The 23,398-nt window shown below is 37.0% G+C and overlaps 3 protein-coding genes and 1 long non-coding RNA gene across 6 annotated transcripts in view; all 4 read left to right on the forward strand.

Annotated features, from left to right (window-relative positions):
• Positions 1–213: 213 nt before the first annotated feature.
• Positions 214–6,110, forward strand: LOC144356544 (uncharacterized). Its single transcript, XM_085505361.1, has 4 exons — positions 214–651; positions 2,233–2,450; positions 3,280–3,382; positions 5,970–6,110. Exons 1-4 carry the CDS (start codon positions 214–216, stop codon positions 6,108–6,110), a joined length of 900 nt encoding a protein of 299 aa, XP_085361487.1.
• A 1,418-nt stretch (positions 6,111–7,528) lies between these two features.
• The window catches only part of LOC146737184 (uncharacterized), a 36,264-nt gene continuing 20,394 nt past the window's right edge, over positions 7,529–23,398 (forward strand). Inside the window, exon 1 of the mRNA XM_085505362.1 lies at positions 7,529–7,607. Within this exon, the coding sequence (XP_085361488.1) occupies positions 7,561–7,607 (47 nt within the window). The 5' untranslated portion in view covers positions 7,529–7,560. The remainder of the gene's footprint in view (positions 7,608–23,398) is intronic.
• Positions 14,125–21,693, forward strand: LOC146737185 (uncharacterized). Its single transcript, XR_014930874.1, has 2 exons — positions 14,125–14,245; positions 21,559–21,693. It is a non-coding gene; the product is annotated as an uncharacterized LOC146737185 (long non-coding RNA).
• Positions 14,856–19,713, forward strand: LOC146737186 (uncharacterized). 3 transcript variants are annotated; one of them, XM_085505173.1, is made up of 2 exons: positions 14,856–15,292; positions 19,454–19,713. In XM_085505173.1, exons 1-2 carry the CDS (start codon positions 15,112–15,114, stop codon positions 19,612–19,614), a joined length of 342 nt encoding a protein of 113 aa, XP_085361299.1. In that variant the 5' UTR covers positions 14,856–15,111; the 3' UTR covers positions 19,615–19,713. The 3 variants fall into 3 exon arrangements, 1 of the variants encoding a protein (XP_085361299.1); XR_014930872.1 differs by lacking the exon at positions 14,856–15,292 and adding an exon at positions 19,091–19,333; XR_014930873.1 differs by lacking the exon at positions 14,856–15,292 and adding an exon at positions 19,091–19,221.

Raw genomic sequence — 23,398 nt, forward strand, 5'->3', positions numbered from 1 at the left:
ATAAAAACTTTTTGAATGAAACTTGCAATTGTGTCTACATTCAACAATATGCTTTGTAGACTGCATATTTATAACTTCCTGCTCTTTTTGTACCTGCCGGTGGAAGTTTGTGATTCACGAAGCAATAGATGGATTTTCTCGCATGGTAGTTTTTCTGCACTGATAGCAACAGTGATAACAACAGAGCAGACACTGTGCTGAAGTTGTTTGAGAATGCCACACACGAGTTTGGTGTTCCTTCTCGTATACGTGGAGATAAAGGCGGTGAGAATGAACAGGTTGCCCTGTGATAGAGGTCCAGACAGAGGCAGCTTTATCGCCGGGAAAAGCGTACACAATGTCAACCAAAGGGTTGAACGCTCGTGGCGTGACGTCATTCAAGGGATTCTTTTTAAATTTTACCTTTTATTTTACCATTTGGAGGAACATTTTTTCCTTGATATTGAGAATGATGTTGACATGTTTAGTCTCCATTACATCTTTCTGCCGATTATTAATCGTGATTTAAGTCACTGGAATGAAGGATGGAACCACCACAAACTTAGCTCGGCACAGCACAAAACACCTCGTCAACTGTGGATCCAGGGATCTTTGTCTATGGCACAATCATCTAATCGAGCAATGGGCGAGCTATTTGAAACACGTAACCAAGTAGGTGTGTAGGTATAAATACACCACTTGCTACTTGCTTCCACGCATCATGCACATACTGGATACTTGCAAAGTGGTTAGATTGTAAAAATAATAGTAGCAGAAATGAACACCTTTTGTTTTTTATTGTTCTTTTCAGGAAAATCACTTGTTAATTCAATGACAACGATCAGAGACACATGTTTTAATACATAGTATTGTGACGTTAAATGCGGGGGGGGGGGCTACACTATATTCAGGATCGGGGAGCTTGTCTTTAATACCGGTCTAATAGTCTTTGTCTTTGGTAGCGTGCTTATCTTATAAGTCTCCTCCCTCTCAGCTCGTCCGCTGTCACGGGGTGGGGATCGTTTGGTGAATGTATATCACCACAACTGAGACTGTGCAGAGAAAGAAATATACCAGTAACGATTATAACAAATCAGCACAACACAATAAGATAAGATAAGATAATTCTTTATTACAACCTTGTAGAATGAATTACATATCTATTTTGGTTTATGAAATGCAATAAAGGTGTTAAAATAAACATAACAAGTTAGATATCTAAAATCTACTACAATACAGTTACATAAAATAATGTAAAAAAAAAATATATATATATATATATACGGTTTCCTGTACTTTAATAAACAGATAACAGGGATGCTGGTCACTGGAACCAGCAAGGAGGGGAATACACTGTAAAATAAAATAAATTAGAGACTTGCATGATCGATGCTGCAGGGAACACTCCACTCTCCATTGGACAGCAATGTGCAATGTTGCGTTCCTTCGTATCTGGCACACTGTCGAAGCAGCTGCACTACAATTTAAACTCGTGCTCTGTGTCCAGGGAGTATCGGCAACTGCACTGCTATCTGCTGCTACTGGTAGCACTGGTACAACGGGAGTAGTTCAGGCAGTCAGCTTCGGTGGTTCCTGTTGATCAACAGGGATCACTGCACAGCACGTCTGCATATGTACCCCTGTATAGGATACAGCTCACTGCAGTCAGGAATCAGCATCACAAGATGTTACAGGATCAAGTCAGGTCACCTTCCTGACTAAAGATTTTCCCTTATGTCTCAACTTAAATATCCTAGCTAATTTATGGCCATGCAAATAATAAAATGTACTAGTATATAACGAAATGATTGGTTATCTCGAAATAGCCGACAAATCAGTGGACAGAGGATGCCAATTTTGGTAGTGGAATAAACCACTCTTAATCCAAGCTCTACCAATTTAAAGTAGGAGACTCGGGCCAATGATGTCATATCTATTTTCATTGCCAACAACACTGGGTTCAGCACATTCCAAGGTATTTCACAATCACCATGTCACTGTCTGAGCCATACCATTATGCCACAGGGAGAGACAGGATGTATGTATCTCAAATTCTGCTGACAACACAATCCAGTGACTGTATCAGCAGTCTTAAAAATAAACATGTGCAATGGGTTGTTGCAAAATATCCAAACATGTGCGCTTTTCATTCACACAGCCAGGGCTCTGTACTTTTAACTTACAATTTATGTCACAGTATCTTAACTGGGTTACAAGATTAATATATAAACGTTTTCTGCTATATTATTTCAGGAGGAAATTGATGCATATGGAATAGATTATGATGGGCCTGTACCTAAACAAGATGATGCCGAAGTGATAATCCCAAATATTCCATTCCCTTTAATGGACGATGAGCTTGAGGATCTATACAGTATCTTTGATCCACTTAATTGCCATGATGATAGTAGTGGAGTAATTATTTATGAAGATGTCAAAGCCTTTATAAACACAACAATTGAACACAGAGTGTAAGGTTTAAACACATTATGTACCGTACTATCACAGAGATAGATAAAAACTGTAATAAAAGACAATATCTCAACAATGTTAACTTTAACTACTGAACTTATACTGGTATGCATCGACCGCCCTGCTACACAAAACCAGGTAAAATTCTAAGCTTATACCCAGGTACATAATGGAATTTATAGTGAACACAATCGCAATATATTGAAAGTGTCAGGGAAAGTAATCTTCATGCGTAGCGTGTATTGTTGATATCATGTGAAAAGATTTTGACAAGAAGTAGACGTGGGGATGTTTTTTTTTTTGTGCTGAGAGTTTCACAACTTGTCTTATTATATAGGTATGTATGTTTAACTTCTAAACATCAAACATCAAACATCATATTGACTCATCTGACAATGACCCACCTACCTTACTAAACAATCACCTTTCATGCCTACTCTATGCTGATGATTTATTAATTCTCTCACAGACAAAACAGGGCCTACAGAATGCTTTAAATGCACTATCTACATACTGCCATAAATGGAAATTAGAGATAAATATAACAAAATCAAAAGTAATCATATTCAATAAATCTGGCAAACTATTTAAAAAAATTAAATTTCATGTAAAAAACCAGAAACTAGAAATAGTATCAAATTATACTTATCTTGGAATTAAACTACATTCAACTGGAAAACTTGACATGGCACAAATAGATTTAAAAAACAGGGCTATGAAAGCAAGTTTCAAAATTAAACAATTACTGATTTCTGAAAACAATTTCCCTATAAAAATATATTTGAAAATGTTTGATACAATCATCAAACCCATTCTTTTGTATTGCAGTGAGATATGGACATCCAACTTCATCAATTCAAAGAAATTTATGTTAGACACCTCTTCTCCAATGGAGAAACTTCATGTGAAGTTTTGTAAATTCCTATTGAAGGTAAACTGCAAAGCAACAAACTTGGCATGCATGCTAGAATTGGGCAGATACCCTCCGATTCACTCTAGCATAAAGCAAATGCTAAAATATTGGCTTAAAATAAATAAAATGCCCCATAACACACTGGTGGCAGAAGCATTCAGTCTTGGAAACCATTTAGATAGTCAGAATACCCAAAATTGGGTCACCGGCGTTAAAAACATTTTCAATCTACTTGACGTAGATGCCAATGATGACAATATCATAAGCACAGTCTCTGACAAATTAATAAGTATGTACACTGAACTTGCTAAAAATGAAATGCATGATGACAATAAAGGAAAAAATCATAAAAACAAACTCCGTACATACAGGCTACTAAAAACTGATAATATTTTTGAAAAATATTTAGAAGTTGTTAAAAACCCATCACATAGAGCTGCAATGACAAAATTAAGAATCAGTGTGCACGTTTTACAGATAGAAACAGGAAGACACAGCAACATAGATATATCCAATAGAAAATGTCCCATTTGTAAAACTAATGAAGTAGAGGATGAAATACACTTTCTTCTAAATTGTAAATTATACATAAATGAAAGAAACGATATATTCAAAAAATTAAAAATACACCCAAACAATACCAATAGACAGAAATTAGAAACTCTTCTAAATAACAAAGATGAAAAACTGATTCTCAAAATATCAAAATACATTCACAAATGCTTTCTTATAAGAAAAGAAAATATACAGAGATTGCCAGCTGCCCTGAAAATATAATGCATTCTTACATTTATATGTAAACTATTTATTTACTACTTTGTCAAAGACTTTTTTTAACAGTTATTTTTTCTTATTCGGTTATACTTTTATTTATTGTTGTTGTATTTTAAATTTATATTTTCTGTATCTTTTAATCTTTATTGTATGTTAGTCCAGATCTCAATGGAGATAGGTTGACAATAAAGTTATCATAATATCAATGGAAGGGTTTACCATCTCATTAAAAATATGTACACTAGTACTAAGTTTTGTAAGCAAATCTTGCAGATTAACAGGACCTCATGTAATCTAGCAGCAAGAGCAGAATTGGGGCAATATCCTCTTTTAATTGACATCAAAAAACAAATAATAAAATATTGGCTGCATATCATAGAATTACCAGATGGTAATCTAACTGAACAAGCATTCTATGAACAGAAAAAGTCATCTATATCAAATAGTTGGTTTATTAATCTTAAAACCATATTACAGGAAGCATCATTAGATTTTCTTCTGAAAAGAAAAATCCTCAAAACACAAACAGCAACAATTTGTAAAATTTTACAATCAAATTTACAAAGCAGGTATGTGAACAAGTTGAGAACTGCTATATCAAATGAAAACTCTAAACTCAGAACATATTTATATGTATTTCCGCAAGGCTTTCGATACTGTTTGGAGGGATGGTATATTATATAAATTATTAAAGAACAGAATTGATGGGAAATTTTATCATTTAATTAAAAAACATGTATAACAATACTAAAACATGTATTCGCTTTGGCAAAAAAATATCTCCAATATTTAATACAAATAAGGGTGTGAGACAGGGATGTACTATAAGTCCAATGCTTTTTAATCCTTATGTTAATGACTTGAATGACACATTAAAAGATTCAGTAAACCAGGTAACATTAAATAATTATAAAATTAACTCTCTATTTTATGCAGATGACCTAGTATTGATTTCAACAACACAATTAGGTTTGCAAAATGCATTAAATAAACTATCTGAATACTGCCACAAATGGAAACTCCAGGTAAATCTTAATAAAACCAAAGTTATGATTTTCAAAAAGGGAGCAATGAGAAATAGAGAGTTATTTCAATTCCAAGAACAAAATATAAGTTGTGTCAATTCTTATATTTATTTAGGTATAACTTTACAATCAAATGGAAAGTTCCAAGAAACAAGACAACATTTAGCAGACAAAGCTACTAGAGCAATGTATGCACTGTTGAAAGCAATGTCAAGAGAGACTGACTGTAGAACATTTATGCACCTTTTTCAGATATGTATTAAACCAATTTTGTTATATGGATCAACAACTTGGGGACATGACATACTAGACAATAATAGATGGGACAAAACACCAATTGAACAGGTACATTTGAAATTCTGCAAAAAAATACTAGGTGTGAGTAAATTCTTCTCAAATGCAGCATGCAGAGCTGAACTTGGTAAATTTCCATTACTTGTAGATATACAGGAAAATCTTATTAAATACTGGTATCGTATTAGTGCCTTACCAGACAGTAATATTACAAAACAAGCCTTTGAAGAACAAAAACAACAAACTTTAAATTGGTTTACATCAGTAAAAAACATGGTCTCCGAAAATATTACAAACTTGTCTTCGTCTGTCATACCTCAAAAATTACCTCACAGTAAAATAAAAAACATACGAAAAAACATCCAACAAAGGTATGTAGAGTTCTGGAAGTTGAGTGTAACAAATGATAATAGAAAACTGAGAACGTATATGAAGTTTAAAGACTCGTACACTTTTGAACCATATTTGCTCTTATGTAATCTGAAACATAAAATCTTATTGACTCATTTCAGAATACCCAACCCAAAATACCTTTAGAAGACAATGTTCCCAGATCAAAATTGAAAATGAAGAACATTTCTTCATGGGATGTCCTAGGTACCAAACAGAAAGACAAAAGCTATTTAATAATATCAGTATTCCAGAAGAATTGAAAAGTGATGACCAGATATTTAAATATATTATGAGTTCAAGAGAAGACGTACTAATAAGACAAGTTGGTGAATACTTATACAAAATATTTGAAATCAGAAATAACAATAACTAACATTTTACTTTTACTTTAGTTTTATATGTATTGTACTTTATTACTAACATTTTATTGCTGTTCAACCAATGGAAATTATTTCTAAGGATGCAATAAATTCATTATTATTATTATTATTATTATTATTATTATTATTATTATTATTATTATTATCATCATCATCATCATCATCATCATCATCATCATCATCATCATCATCATCATCATCATCATCATCATCATCATCATCATCATCATCATCATCATCATCATTATTATTATTATTATTATTATTATTATTATTATTATTATTATTATTATTATTATTATTATTATTGTTATTATTATTATTATTATTCAACATTTAAAACAAAGTACAATTTGGAGCCTTATTTACTTAATTTGAATGGTGAAAATAGAAAAATGTTCACTAAATTCAGGGTTAGCGATCATAGTTTAGCTATTGAAAAAGGCAGACATTCTATCCCAAAAGTACCAATAAATAGCAGACTTTGTCAATTTTGTAATAACTGCATTGAAGATGAGATCCATTTCCTTTTAGATTGTCAAAAATATGAACAGCAGAGATCTCAACTGTTACATAAAATTAAAGTTCCGGCTGACAATAACATTTCTCGTTTCACATATTTACTTTCACATCAAGATAAATTAGTTCATCAAGAGATATCAAACTTTATTTTAGCTGCGACCAAAATTAGAAATTAGATTACTTTAATAATTTATTTGTGTATTTATTTTTTATACATATTTATTTATTTGTGAATTTTAAGTACATTCATTCTAGTTATCTTCAAAATATTATCTTGTTAACAAAAAATCTTTATTGTTGCAAACACCCTATGTAACCTACTCTTTTTTACACTGGAACAATAAAGTTCGTTCATTCATTCATATACATTTCATGAAATAGACATAAAATCAACAAACCACACTACGCGTGGATCATCATACCAACTTTGATCCAAACTGCTGCAGACACGTTTTGGTATCAGAAATAAAAATTTTACATCAAAAATGGCCGCTAATCTTTTCTTTGATCATAAAAGTGAATTGACATGTCTAATGTATGTATTGCCTTTGTGTATAGTTTTAATGAAATCTATAAATGGGTGTACAAGATACAAGTCAGCACCTCAAATTAACAGTAATCCCAGGCCCTTTGAATATTACGGACAGATTAAGCCACAAACTTATATATTACAATATTAGTGACGAAAGCTGGTCCCAGATACATTTTAACACAATGTTAAACATCCAAATCACAATCTACCAAAAAACAAAAGCACGATAAGCTATGCCACTAATGGCGCTGTCGTGCACTCGAATTGCGAATAAAAATGGCGACTTTTCCATCGGATGAAGACTTAAAGAGAGAAGTGAAACGGTAAGCAAGAACTGGGCTTATTTATTAGCCGTCACGGAAGTGTGTTTCATGCAACTTTGCTCTTTGGGCTATGTATTATCAGTCAGATCACCGGTTTCACGTATCATTCTTTAGGATAGGATACTTCAATGTACACTGTCAATATGGCTGACGGAGACTTATCGAGCCCCAAAACGACGCGATACGCCGGCTTGTTTTGATAATCCATGGAAAAGAAGGTGTATGGAAGTAAACAGAGGTATACACTTTTCACAAATATAAAACCCTTTCCGGCCCCTCCAATTTGGCGCCAGCTGCTCGTTAAAAGTTACGAAGTAGCAGCTTAAGTTATATACGTCAGTCATGTGTGGTGTTTGGACCATTATGATTTCACAACAATCTTCATTTCATGGCAAAACCCTATTACCTAGAGGCAATACCCTATTACCAAGAGACAGAACCCTATTACCTAGAGGCAATACCCTATTTCCTCATGGCAAAACCCTATTACCTAGAGGCAATACCCTATTACTAAAAGGCAGAACCCTATTACCAAGAGGCAAAACCCTATTACCTAGAGGCAGAACCCTATTACCTAGAGGCAGAACCCTATTTCCTCATGGCAAAACCCTATTACCTAGAGGCAAAACCCTATTACCTAGAGGCAAAACCCTATTACCTAGAGGCAAAACCCTATTACCTAGAGGCAGAACCCTATTACCAAGAGGCAATACCCTATTTCCTCATGGCAAAACCCTATTACCTAGAGGCAAAACCCTATTACCAAGAGGCAAAACCCTATTACCAAGAGGCAGAACCCTATTACCAAGAGGCAAAACCCTATTACCTAGAGGCAGAACCCTATTACCAAGAGGCAATACCCTATTTCCTCATGGCAAAACCCTATTACCTAGAGGCAAAACCCTATTACCAAGAGGCAATACCCTATTACCAAGAGGCAGAACCCTATTACCAAGAGGCAAAACCCTATTACCTAGAGGCAGAACCCTATTACCAAGAGGCAATACCCTATTTCCTCATGGCAAAACCCTATTACCTAGAGGCAAAACCCTATTACCAAGAGGCAATACCCTATTACCAAGAGGCAGAACCCTATTACCAAGAGGCAAAACCCTATTACCTAGAAGCAGAACCCTATTACCAAGAGGCAGAACCCTATTACCAAGAGGCAATACCCTATTTCCTCATGGCAAAACCCTATTACCTAGAGGCAAAACCCTATTACCAAGAGGCAATACCCTATTACCAAGAGGCAGAACCCTATTACCAAGAGGCAAAACCCTATTACCTAGAGGCAGAACCCTATTACCAAGAGGCAATACCCTATTTCCTCATGGCAAAACCCTATTACCTAGAGGCAAAACCCTATTACCAAGAGGCAATACCCTATTACCAAGAGGCAGAACCCTATTACCAAGAGGCAAAACCCTATTACCTAGAGGCAGAACCCTATTACCAAGAGGCAATACCCTATTTCCTCATGGCAAAACCCTATTACCAAGAGGCAGAACCCTATTACCAAGAGGCAAAACCCTATTACCTAGAGGCAGAACCCTATTACCAAGAGGCAATACCCTATTTCCTCATGGCAAAACCCTATTACCTAGAGGCAAAACCCTATTACCAAGAGGCAATACCCTATTACCTCATGGCAAAACCCTATTACCAAGAGGCAGAACCCTATTACCTAGAGGCAGAACCCTATTACCTAGAGGCAATACCCTATTACCAAGAGGCAATACCCTATTACCAAGAGGCAATACCCTATTTCCTCATGGCAAAACCCTATTACCTAGAGGCAAAACCCTATTACCAAGAGGCATAACCCTATTACCTAGAGGCAGAACCCTATTACCTAGAGGCAGAACCCTATTACCAAGAGGCAATACCCTATTACCAAGAGGCAGAACCCTATTACCAAGAGGCAATACCCTATTACCAAGAGGCAATACCCTATTACCTCATGGCAAAACCCTATTATCAAGAGGCAGAACCCTATTACCTAGAGGCAATACCCTATTTCCTCATGGCAAAACCCTATTACCTAGAGGCAATACTTTATTACCTAGAGGCAATACCCCATTACCAAGAGGCAAAACCCTATTACCAAGAGGCAATACCCTATTTCCAAGAGACAGAACCCTATTACCTAGAGGCAAAACCCTATTACCTAGAGGCAATACCCTATTACCAAGAGGCAGAACCCTATTACCAAGAGGCAAAACCCTATTTCCAAGAGACAGAACCCTATTACCTAGAGGCAAAACCCTATTACCTAGAGGCAATACCCTATTACCAAGAGGCAGAACCCTATTACCAAGAGGCAAAACCCTATTACCTCATGGCAAAACCCTATTACCAAGAGGCAGAACCCTATTACCTCATGGCAGAACCCTATTACCTCATGGCAGAACCCTATTACCTCATGGCAAAACCCTATAAATACGCCAGTTGCAAGTGGTGAGTTGCGAGTAGCAAGTAGCAAAATGTGTCAGTTGCAAGCGCTCGAAAATGGCAGTTGCTAGTGGCGTTTGTATGTAGTTGCGAGTGCTAGCTACATCGACATTGTGTGAAATAAAATTAAGTCCGATGTCCTAGCCACTTGTTTTCAAGTTACATGTGTTGAAATGTATCCAATTTCTGAATGTCTACGATGCTATTTGTGCGTGTGTGGTACGTACACTAAACCACCGTCCCTCATGTGTTGAGGGGCGGTGACTAAACGTATCAGTTGCGAGCGAGTCAGTCCGCTAAAACTGTGTGAATAATAAAAATAAGTCCTCGCCTCCGATGTCTTAGTGGCATATTTTCTTGTTGCGAGGATTTAAAGCGGACTTGTCTGAGATTGTGGAAAAAACAAATCTTCACTCGAGATCTTTGTACTCTCGTTCCCGTAATCGCCGTTTTTTAACCGAGAGAAATACAAAATCACTGTAAACAGCGTCATATCGTCGGTTCATTCGAAATATCAAATTGACCTTTGTTTGAGTTATATATACAGCGGACTTACAATGCTCTGATTTTAGGTAACAGTGATATTTGTTAGTACATCCATGTTCTCACTAACAGTCTTATTTTGCGTTAAAGTGACTGTGGTTGAATGTCATTTTTATGTCAGAAACGAATCATTGGAATGCAATTTTATGGCGGCCCTGTTACACATTCAGAACGTAGGTAGTTGTCATGTTCAGGAAAATATAACAGATAAACTGATGCCATGTGTAACGGCCAGGGTCTTATTAGGCTAAACATTTCGAAATAAAGCCGGTTTCGGGAAGCTGGGCAGAACCATTAATGAGAAATGTACTGTTGACTAAATGACTTACCAGCACACAAAGATAAACTTTAGACTAATATTTAATGGAATCATATAACTAAAGAAATAATAAAAATAAAACACAAATAAGAACTTATCTGAATATATATAAGTATATGACCAAGCAGTGACACCAAATTGGGGTTTGGGGAGTGATCACGTACAGTCTCTGTCTTTCACATCAGCATCCTATGGCAATCATGTACACGATGACAATATTTGTGGCAGTAACACACAATAAATGTAGCGGCGAGATCTTCAGTACAGGACTTTAGCATACAACATCCAACAGAGCAGATGAGCAGTTTCCTCTTGTAGGTGATCCCAGACAGTAATGTCCACTCCAGTGAATATTGGAGGTACGGGTTCTATTTCTCCCTGCATAGTAAGAGCTCTTCAGTATAGCTGCTGCCTCTTATCTGGTTTGTCCTGCACTAAACTAAAGGCGGGAAAACTACCACCAAATACCAAGTTCATAGTACAGTGTGTGTGAGTGTTCTGCTAATGGCTTTTTCATAACTACATAAACAGATGTCAGTAGTATCAATTACAGACTGGTATTCTGTGTACTCATGTTGAAGTGTAATATAAAGTTTAGTGTCTAAACTCAAGTTTACTCACTAGACAAGTTGAAAAACAAGTGTCTAATTTGAGGAAGGAGAAAAGCTGCTTTCACACATGTTAGTCCCTTGGTGTGGTATTAAACTCATCCTGGTCTGAGGTCGCGAAAGGACGAGTTTGACGGCATTTGATCTTGGACCAGCATGCACATTATTGATGAAGCCGCTATGGGTCTTTATTGTTTGTCAACAGTTGACGCCTTCACAAAAGGTTAAAGTGGCAATCGGTTAAATGCTGAAAAAAGCTAATTCTAAACAGCACAACAATAACAAACGCGATGTGCTGTCAATCTCCGCCCGCGCTTCGCCTGCAAAATTTTGCATGAAGTGACTGCCGACTCATTAAAATTTAGCTCCATGGTTTAACCGGATGCGTGTCACACAAGTCTCGATTAGTGGAGACACCAGGATTTCACACCTAGAGTCGGCTTCACCTCCATCCCAACCGACCTCGTGATTTAGACGAAACATATTGACTCAGTTCCAGTAGAAATTACATATAATTCCCTCACTTTAATACTTGAAGATGCAATTCAGAATTTCCATGTAACTGCCGAAAACCTGAACACAGTCGCCTGACCGATTTATAGCATGTCGGGGCTTTCGGCGATTTCGGGTACTGGACATCTCAACCCCGAAAAATCTCGATCCATTTTTCGTTGGACATTTCGACCCACCTATACCTATAGCCAAAACAAAGTCAGCTTGAACATTCAGTTGTGATACATGGCAAAACAATCGCTGCCAGTGATATATTTCGCGAATAAGAAAAAACAAAATAAATGCAATCAAAGGCGCCAACCACGCGTGTTGGAAATAAATAGAACACGTTCTGACACAGTCTCACCAGTCTCTTTCGCTCATGCAAACGCACAGACACACGTGCTATTTTCATATATTAAATATGATGGCAAGGGAAAAGAAACACCGGAAAAGACAAGTTTAAATCATGTTTGTATTGACACAACAAGAAAGCAACAGTCTACCAGTGAATGTGTATTTATCAATCATCAAACTAAACATTCAATGTTATATTGTATAGTATATTTTATTTGATTCAAATTAATGAATTGGAAATACATTAACCATGGTCAATAATCATACACAAAAAAACACAATAACAAGAAATACAGATATAAAGAATAAAATAAAATGTTAAAACAGATAACACTAACAACTATTAGGTATTACATTGTAAAATTATGTTGATATACATGAAGCGGACTGTGGCGGTTATGTACTTTCATTGTTCATTTCACAGCACGCAACCCTTGAACATTTTTGGATTGATCCATTGCACTGGATTGCTCTCTGTAGCCAGTGTTTCAAATCAATAGATGTCGATCAATGTTGATAGAGGTTTGTGTCGCCACATTGAGATAGGGTCGCGTCAATGCGAAGAGTCAAGATGTCCAGGGTGTCCGTGTCGAGATGACCAATTTGGGACAAAGTGTCTTGGATTGAGAAATGTTTGGGTCGAGATGTCTAGAAATCGGCGATTTCAATGATAGAGATTTAGAATACCAATACATGTCAACACTCGCAACAAGGAAATATGCCGCTAAGACATCGGAAACGAGGACTTATTTTTATTATTTCACATAGTTCCGATTGATCTAGCGGCCAGACTCACTCGCAACTGCTACGTTAGTACATCCATGGTTTAGTGTAGCCTTGTAGACATTCAAAATTTCGCTAGATTTCAACACATGTAACTTGAAAACAAGTGGCTAGGACATCGAACTTAATTTTATTTCACACAATGCCGATGTAGCTCGCACTCGCAACTACATACAAACGCCACGAGCAACTGCTATTTTTAGCGCTAGCAACTGCCATTTTTGAGCGCCAGCAACTGCCACTTTCGAGCGCTCGCAACTGACACATTTTGCTACTTGCTACTCGCAACTCACCACTCGCAACTGGCGTATTTATGCACCCTTACATACCTCCTACATTGGACTGTTCTCACTCAAAGCCGTTTGTTGGTTACAGCTGTTGTTATTCCCTTGCACGTTGCAGGCAGGGGATCTGTCTTTCCATGGTACAACATCATATCAGTAGTACTATTGCAGATAGATAATATGCTGTGTTATATTGAAGATATTGTATACTAGAATATTTTTTGACAATATGTTAAATATTATGTCAGGTGCTATATCAGGACCATATAAAGAAATTCAACCAATGCATTATTGAATTGGTCACCTGATCTAACCATAAACCCTCTAAAAGATCTAACCAACATTTTTATTGCTGGGGCACATGTGCATGAAACAGTAGCTTCACAAAGTGGCAATTCACAAAACAGCTTTCTTGACGCAATGATCCCAGGAACCGCCGTAGGCGGCAGTATTTTCATTCGAAGTCAATTTTGGATCACCAGGTCATTCCTAAACGCGTAATTAGGACTGAGTCGAGAATCAATTTTGGGTGCCAGAAATCATCCAAAGACGTTTGTTTGAGTATAATTTGCACTGTCAAGACAAAGTTCAGGCTAATAAAATAAGATTTCCCATGAGAAAAAAGTGAATTATTTGTTGAAAAAAGCGGAGAAAAATTAATATGCAGAAATCGTGACGTTGACTCTACGCATGCAATGCAGCGTCATGGAAATTGTCTACAGTACACGTACACGCATCTTTCGATGACGTGATTATTTTGCCAGCCAGCCCAGGACGCCGTACAGACATTGTACTAAGGTAAGAGCCTTTGCCTTTTTCCACAAATTTTAATATATTCTTAACAATTGCTTTACCTCTAAAACTCTGCACACCATGCTATGATCATTCAGTGTTTTGTACTAAACGACTCATCGCTTAGCAAAGCCAATTTTCAGGATTTATTGGCACATGATGTCGTGAATCAGAGAAACTAATGACCAAAAATAAATATTGCATCGTATATAAATGATGACAGCGATTTACTAGGCCTATGGCCTGTGAACTCATATGATGTGTGTGCACGGTGCGACTAGTAACAATTACCTAACCTACCGGTCCTTCACGGCCACAGTTGTCGCGATGCATCTCAATAAAATAGCATCTAAAACCAATTAAGGCCGATATGTGTAAAAACTTGTACATTAATAGTCTAATCTATGCAACCAGTAATAATGACATGCAAGAATGGCATTGGCAAAATGATGACCTCGGATGTAGCCATGACTAGGGGCATGGATATGATTTATAGTCTTTGCCCATTAATGTAATGTTATAATGTATATGAAGTATGTGATCATGATGTGATCATTTGTGACCACACCATTGATTATTCGGCATAGGCTAACACCCCAGTGTTCTCCCCACATAGAACCGCCATGCTTGGCGACCCGGCCGCCACGCTTGAGCTCGGACCGCCATGCTTACAACTTCACCGCCATGCTAATAGGATGCATTGTTTACATCCATTTGACCCGCTCACACGTAGCACTGCATACATTAACACTGTCAACACCACGGTGGTTTGAACTTAGCGAGACAAATTAAACAGTCCCATTGTTAAACACATGTGAAGTACAGACGCTGTCAATGGGGAACAAATTGTCACTCGAGTTGCAAACACCGAGATGCTATATGACAAAACATGTAAAGGAAAAAAAGGTGATGCCACCCGGCTAAAACGTACAATCACCGCTAGCACAACACAGAAACGGAAGCGTGTAGAAACACAGAAACGGCATGAGGCTGGTTTTGATGAGTCGTGGAAGAAGACATTTCCCTGGTTAAGGTCAACTTCAGATTGTTCAGGTAAGATTTCGTAATTTTAGAAATAAAATGCCAGTAGGCGTTTGTTTTGCCGATCGTAATACAGTGGATTTCACTTTAGCTCGACACTTCGACATCTGGCACGAACGTTGTATTTGTATCCGCTTTGTATCAACTTTGTTATCAGTGCGGCCTTGATAGACGCCGACAAAACAAGACAAAACACACACGTCAACGTTCCATTTTTATTTTATGAAGAAATTGAACATGGATAATATTAATTAACTATAAATTTACTAAGATTAATATCTCCGTCAATGTTGGCTATCGTGACGCGATAACGAACAAACAGCGGGAACGATAGAAATATAAACACATGAATAAAAGCATGCCTGGTCACAAAATATTGAGTGGCAATGGATAAAAGTTCGAATGCAGGAGACTGCAATAATATTCAAATAGTTTAAACAAGAACAGTCACAACATTAAAATGTTAAAGCGTGTCCAATAGGTCGCACTTTCACATTGGTGGTGGTGGCGGCGGTCGGGGTGGTGATCGCGTGGGACTATTCACTGGCAGGGGAGGTATGAATTCCGATTGCGCGACGTGAGGTGTAGCCGCGGTTGACTGTGACTGGGAATTTCCCTGGGTAAAGCATGGATTGACCAGTCCGTAGTGGTAGTAATTTTGCGGATAGGTGTTATAGGGCGAGTAATACTGCCCATAATATGGGTTGGCAGGAAAATGCGGCTGCATTTGTTGAGTATGATTCAACTCTTGACGGCTGGTATTTCCTTGATCAGTTTCATTTTGTGGTGTGTCTGCTCGTGTAACTGTGGACGGTTTACGGGGTTGGACATGAATACCACGTGTTTCCAGTAATTTCTCAACTGGGTTGGTCGTCGCACGCCGCTTGTCTGCGTGTTTATTAATAAACGAGTCAATAATTTGCGGCCATTGTGAGCTTGCATATTCCATATTTCCCGGTGCCTTGCCATTGTAAAAGCCTCGTAATATTGCTATATCAGCGTTAACTATGACTTGTCTCACTCGACCGTTTATTAAGTATTTCTCAGGATCGCTGTTTATTAGATGTGACTGAACTGCGCTTTCAAATGAGTTGGACACGGAATTTGCAACACTCTGCTTTACATCCAGCTCTGTCTGCAGAATTTTCAAGGAACTTTCTGCTTTAACTTTAAGTTGTGCCAGCGTAGTAAGTTCTTTCTTTTGTTCGGAGTGCAAGTCAAGTTCCCCGCATATCATCACATTGTCGCATGCTTCCGATGTGCATCTTGTTTTCGTGTGACCCGAACGAAGATGGCAATTTCTACATAACTTTCTTGAAGTATCTCTAAATACCTTCGGATTATACTTGTTATCCAATTCGCGGTATTTTTCAGAATATTTGTTTACTTCTTGTTGTTGTAGCTCAATTTCCCGCTCCTTGAGTTGTATTTCAATTTCTATCGGGCTCATATACACTTTAACCCTCTTTGGACTATTACGGCCAGTGTCCGTTACACTGTATTCGAGCGTGCGTCGAGATGTCCGTGACGTGTGACCAATAACCGGCGTTCGACACACTGCTGGCGATTCCCCGTCATCTACTCTCACGTTAGCGGTAGATATTTTGCTGCAGTGATTTCGAAATCTTGAAAAGGATTTACTATCATTAAGATCGACATAAGTTCCCTCTGCATCTTTGTAACTGGTACGAATCATATTTAACCGTGCAAGATAGCTGACCTCGTTCTTCAATAAAGCACAGAATTCGGTAAAATCCATCAAACACAAGTCACGGTATCCCACCTCAACAATGGTGCAGCGGTCTGTGTTGTGATAACTGTAATGCACTTTGATATCAACCTGTTCTGTTGCAGAAAAACATTCTTTCGATAAAGCCATGATCATAAATCGTCCTTGTGCACACACTGAAAGTCCGAGCTCAGATGTTTTCCCGCCGAACTGAATCACGAAAAAATAAAATGTTGCAACACGGAGTGGTGACGTCAATGCAAAGTTTCATGGGTGTCGAATCAGAATTTACCGCGTCCGGCCCTGGTGACAGGGTCGTCCCATTTCTGAAATGGGACAGAAACTCCAACCCAATCAGAATATATAAATAAACAAATGCCCTCTGACCTCAGTTGGTCATACCTTAACAGTAAGCGTATCTGTCAATCAAGTTACTGAAAACCATGGGAAAACAGAGTTGCGCTGGTTGTCAGTCAAGTTATATTTGACGACTTGCAACTTGTTCACCGCTTGTTTGGCTTTTATACTTGAGAGTTCTGACGCAAAAGATGACACAACGAACAACAAAAATAAATATTTCTGGTCGAGAGTGGATCGTTTGGAGTGCCCCTCGGAAATGACTATAGAAGTGTGTTGGTGGAGGAATTGAAGAAACTGCGTGGAGATGACGGAAATGCTTTACCTCGGGGAGCTGTTTCAAATTGTGCTCAGAAATTTAAAGTGGCTCGTAGTACTGTCCTGGCCGTATGGCAAAGATACTGTGATACTGGCTCGGTTTCCCCACGAAGACGTTCAACATATCGGCCTACACTACTAACAGACGACGACTACAGGTACATAGAACTTTTGAAAACTGAACATCCTTCTATGAGTTATGAAGATATTCGACAAAAGTTAGAAGAAAACGCGAATGTGCATGTTTCAAATTCAACATTATGTCGTGCAGTGAGAAGCGGCCTGCGTCAAACAAAATGGACATGGAAAAAAATGATTAAACCTGCTGCAGAAAGGTTTACCGAGCTGAATCTCGTTTATACTGAAGCATATCTTCAAGCATTTCGCGAAATCGATCCAATGCGCATTCGTTTTTTTGATGAAAGTGGTTTCACTCTCCATGCATCCCAACGAAATTATGGACATGCTCAAATTGGACTTCCTGCTGTAGAGATTCAACGTTATAACTCAGGGGCAAATTTCACCTTGAATCTACTGATTAGCCCATTTGGTGTTTCACATGCTAATATTGTTCGTGGTACATCAAATACCGATAGTTATCTGCAATTTTTTAATGAAGCCGCTAATACAGTCATGGAAAACGGTATGCCCGCACTTTTACACGGCAATGTTGTCGTTGTAGACAACTGTCCCACTCACCATCACAGAGGCGGTGCAATATTATCCGAGTTTTTAGATAATCAAGGTATTGAATATATTTTCACCCCGACATATTCTCCTGATTTCAATGCAATAGAGTATGCTTTCAGATGCCTCAAGATCATATTCAAACGACCTTTTTACAGACACCTTGCTCAAGACAATTTAGAATACGCCATTTTACGCGCTGTTGGCGAAATTACGCCCGCCCAGTGCTTGGGCTTTTTTAGGTCAGTCGGATATCTGAACATGTAAATGGTTGGTCAGTAGAGCATTGTGCCGAAACATTGTACATTGATGTAAATACAACGGTTATATCAGAGGTACATTATATGGTTGTATATATATGTAATACTCTCATGGTTCAATTTCATTAGACAATAAAAATGGAACGCTTTTATATGCGTGTTTTGTCGTGAAGGTTTACGTTTGTCGGCGTCTATAAAGGCAATGACTGATAACAAAGTTGATACAAAGCTGATGTTGAAGTGTCGAGCTAAAGTGAAATCCACTGTAACACCGAACATGGTAGGCCTACACCGATTTCAATCAACATCTTAGACGCGAGGCTGGTATAGACACGGTATGAAAAAAAAAACATCACTCGTTACTGTCAACTTTTTTTAGATTATTTATGGATATCTTCATAGATTAATGGGTACGCGTATGTTATAATTTGTCCAAGCAAAAAAAAAATCAAATTTTTGTATTCTTCCGGTCACATGTTGACCTGTGTGGGTATTTCCAAGATGGCGGCCTCTCAACGTCTTGCGAACGACAGCTGCTATCGTCACGAGCTATGATCGATGGAATCCCGATTTGTATACATAATTCTATCGTTACGTTTTAATTTTAATTGAATAGTGACCTCATGTTTTTTTCCTCGAAATTCCCGAGTCCTTGTCGTTGACCTGACAAAACCAACATGTAAACAACATGTTTTGCAGACGGTATGCTATCCATACGGCACTGGGTTCTCGATCGCGACACAATTCAATCGTTATGTTTACATTTATTTGAACCTCAATCCTCATTGTGTTTTTTTTTTATTTTTCATTTTTTCCCACTAGGAATGTTGTGCAGTTTATGCTCAAAGCACAACATGATTGCAAAGAGTGGATCTTCTTTATGGAACAAAGTCCCGTGCAAGTCTATGACGATCGAGTTTAACTACAGTAAGGCAGCCAATGTTTGGAGCACAGCAAAGTCAAGGAGGATTAGTTTAGACTAACTTTTATGGAACAGTTCACTTTAAATGACGATCTTGTCAAATTATGGTATATTATGGAAAGTATTATGTAATTTAAATACAGTCTCTCATACATTTTAATACTCTCTTGTATGTTTGTTTTTGTGAGAGTGAATCCTGAAAAATATGCAAATTAGTATGCAAATTAGTCCGCCATGCTTGCCTCTGAGCCTGGGGAGAACACTGCACCCACTGTATAATATTGAGCAGAAAGTCATGCAAGAAATTGCATTTGATTCACCACATTGGCATGGCTGGCTGTATTCATTCTTACTTTTTCATGATCATTGTTTGGCTCACTACAAGTTTCTTGTGATTTAGGCGGATTTTTGTCACATGCAAGAAACACCAAGAGCTGCAATGTGTACATCAGGGGGCTTTTATCATGCTTGTGATGTTGCTATTGTAGGTAAATGGCCACAGCAGTAATGTACATAACTGTCATTTATTAGGCAGAAATTGATAGGGGCCAATTCCTTGTGCTCACTACATACACATGTACATCAGTGAAGGTTTTTCTGTTGCCAGCTGCCATTTTTGAAATGGTGCCATCGATCAACAGTTCATGCCACTCACCTCACCATTAAACAATGACATGTGTTGTCATTTGTTATTAATTTTATTTTTATGGAAATGAGTTACCTTTTTCTAAAATAAACAAAATTTGATAGTAACATCATCACGTAAAAAAAAATTGTTTAAAATGATTGTATTTGATATAGACTGAACATGTTGGGGGAAAAATAAATCTAAAATAATAAAATCCCTGCCTAACTACCCAATATTTTTTACTCTAATACTGGAAACACCAAATTTGTTTTTCATTGGCCTCATAATGGTTTGAGATCTTTTTAACATGATCCACATAAATAATGAGGGATGAACTGGATGAACAGGTCCATGCATTTACATTCTATGTTTCTAGTTTGATGTTGACTCATTTACAGCCCTGTCATTGGTGATACAAGGAGTTTACTCCCTATAGCATGTGTGTGGGCTGTCTTACGCAAACCGACAATGCTGTTTTTGCACATGGTCAATACACTTCGATTATATGTCAGATGACACATTACCATTGCCATGCGATAAATTCATTACTTTTACCCGTTCTGTCAGTCTGATGGAATTTATATCATCATTGATATTCCTATGAAGTACAATTACATTTCATATTTATTTATTTTTATTTATTTATTAACACACAACATCCCCCGGAGGGGATGAAAAGGGTTACAAATCAGATATTAGTAAAAGAAAAATAACCACATAAAAAGTAAGGGAACAAAAAGGCATAAAAAAAAAAAAAGATAATAATTTGAATACAAGGAATGTATTACTTATAATTATATAGTCTTTTTGCACCTACTTTATTTCTTATTCATTCTGAATGGACAGTAAGGAGGTATATTTGTACAGCACCCTGTAACTTTGCATGATATGGGTCTATAATACTGTCTTGTAAACAGTTAACTACTGGTTTTGTCCAGTTTATTGTTGCTGCACATATACTTATTGAAAAAAAACAAGATGTAGTATTTTCGGCAATATGACTACTACCAAATTGGTAGGTGGTGATACCTATCATTTGGGTCTTCCGTCAACAGTTATCTGCTTTTGCACCATGAGTCGTTCCATGCACATCATACCAGATTTAATCATGACACTCCGTTTACAACACTAATTTACCTCATTATAATGTAAATGTGCATAACCTGTGTTTTCATTGAGAGGATGCTTGAATGCACGGTAGTGCTTTCAGCATCCTCTCACTAGTTATTTACAATGTGCCTCAAGATTTTATTTATGGAAAGTCCAATCATTTCCAAAGCATTTCTTCCTATTGAACATTCCTCTACTCAACACCTTACTCAAATCATTCATTACCTTTATATAATCCTTACCACTTGTTTTTTTATTTTCTTCCAGGCGAGATAATTCAACCATCACCTGTATCTCCTATTGGTTCAACTTTTTACTTTATTCTTACTCGAATTTTTTTGTAAACTTGTTGTATATTGATGGTTAAGATAACAAATAAAAACTTTATTTTTTCCTTGTTCATTACAGACGTTTATTCTATTCACACTATTTTTAAATGGTTGTCTTCCAACTAGTCATTCTGAGTGATGTCTAATAGCAGCTGGCCAAATTACAATCGAGTGGTGGGTGGGTCACAGTCAAGTACAAATAAGCCATTCCCTGCCAAAGAACAAATATAATCATTCTTTCCGATCAAGTACTTTAACCTCCCTCTCTTGATTCAAATGACATAACCAAAAGACTTAAGACATCACCTACTTCCTATAACACACAACACCATATTCACATAATTGTTCATACATGTATACATTATCACAGTAAAATCAATTCCATAAATTTACCAACGGCTCCAGCAAATCATCTGCCCATATTAACTATAGCCTCTTTTGTAATCCCTCTAATACTTCTATTTTGTGTTTCAATTACATAATGTTAGTCCAAAAATGTCAGCTTCTATTATTTGAACACAATCCTATTATCAAGGTCACGTTTGTATTGTGCTGGTCCCGCTAACTCTGGTTTCATCAGCTGTAACTATATTTACCCACAGTGTCTACTCAACTAGTAAACCTGCAGATGTCCAGTCTGTCTTACTTGTCTGTAAAAGATACGTTTTTAACTTATCTGTATCATTGTTGATGAAGGTCAAATATATCAGGTTGAAAATATCTGTTTTCTCATTGTTGTCCCTGACAATTTCACTTGCTTATATCAACTCAGTTAGTTTTTTACTTCCCTGTGTGAAGCACACAATTATCATTAGCCAATTGCTGATATCTCAAAATATTTAAATGGTACTCAGAAATGAATTAGTCTGCAAAACACAGATGTATATTAACCAGTAGGTTTTGTTTTTGAGTATTTAATAGTGTGGATCACATTGTTTTCACTTTGTACATCTCGAATAGCAGACCACTATGTCGCCAAGCATCTTTTAAAATAATTTGTTGTTAATTTTAAATATGCTTTTAATACAAAACAAAAACAAAAACATTGAGGGAAAAAGTTTGATGAGTTCTTTATTAGAAAATGTCTGAGCAACCCAAATTTTGGATGTAAACTAGGGCTAATAAGAAAAGTTATACATTTGAAAAAACATACTTATGGTCATTCATCTGTGATGTATCTTTTACAACCTTGAACTAATTCACTCCAAACTCCAACATGTACTTAATAATGCTTTATCTGATAAATATGCATGTGCGTTTCGTGATTTGATCAAAGTTAGACTATTGGTGCCATTTTAAAATTAGTACCCTAACCAGATCTCAGCATGTGTTGTGTGATTTATAGCTCCAATGTCCACAAAGTCCACACAGCAGAGCTGTTCATATTACTGATTGTCTGTTGTTGTCTGTGTCTGTCCTCGTCAACTTTACAATTTCAACTTCTTCTTCGAAACCGCATATCAGAATGTTTTCAAATTTGATATGCAAGTACCTTGAATGGTTCTTTCTCAGATTTGTTCATTTTATGTCAAAATCTTAAATGTCTCTAATTAGGGTGAATATTTTTGCAATTTTTGGTAAAAAGTGATATTTTCAACTTCTTGTTAAAAACTGCAAGTCTGATTGCTTTGATATTACATATATTGGTACTACATGTGGACCTCTCTCAGATTTGTTCATTTCGTGATGATATCTCTAATTCTCTAATTAGGGTGAATATTTTTGCAATTTTTGGTAAAAAGTGATATTTTCAACTTCTTGTTAAAAACTGCAAGTCT

Source organism: Saccoglossus kowalevskii, chromosome 11, assembly GCF_978046115.1.
Source record: "Saccoglossus kowalevskii chromosome 11, keSacKowa6.1, whole genome shotgun sequence".
NCBI classification, from domain to species: Eukaryota; Metazoa; Hemichordata; class Enteropneusta; family Harrimaniidae; genus Saccoglossus; species Saccoglossus kowalevskii.

Bases quoted from the DNA above. Each gene is read 5' to 3' on its own strand.
- LOC144356544 (XM_085505361.1), top strand. From the start codon at position 214: ATGCCACACACGAGTTTGGTGTTCCTTCTCGTATACGTGGAGATAAAG. The intron at 652-2,232 runs GTAGGTGTGTAG...ATATTATTTCAG, and splicing joins TATTTGAAACACGTAACCAA to GAGGAAATTGATGCATATGG. The intron at 2,451-3,279 runs GTAAGGTTTAAA...TTTGTATTGCAG, and splicing joins ACAACAATTGAACACAGAGT to TGAGATATGGACATCCAACT.
- LOC146737186 (XM_085505173.1), top strand. From the start codon at position 15,112: ATGCTATATGACAAAACATGTAAAGGAAAAAAAGGTGATGCCACCCGG. The intron at 15,293-19,453 runs GTAAGATTTCGT...TTTTCCCACTAG, and splicing joins GTCAACTTCAGATTGTTCAG to GAATGTTGTGCAGTTTATGC.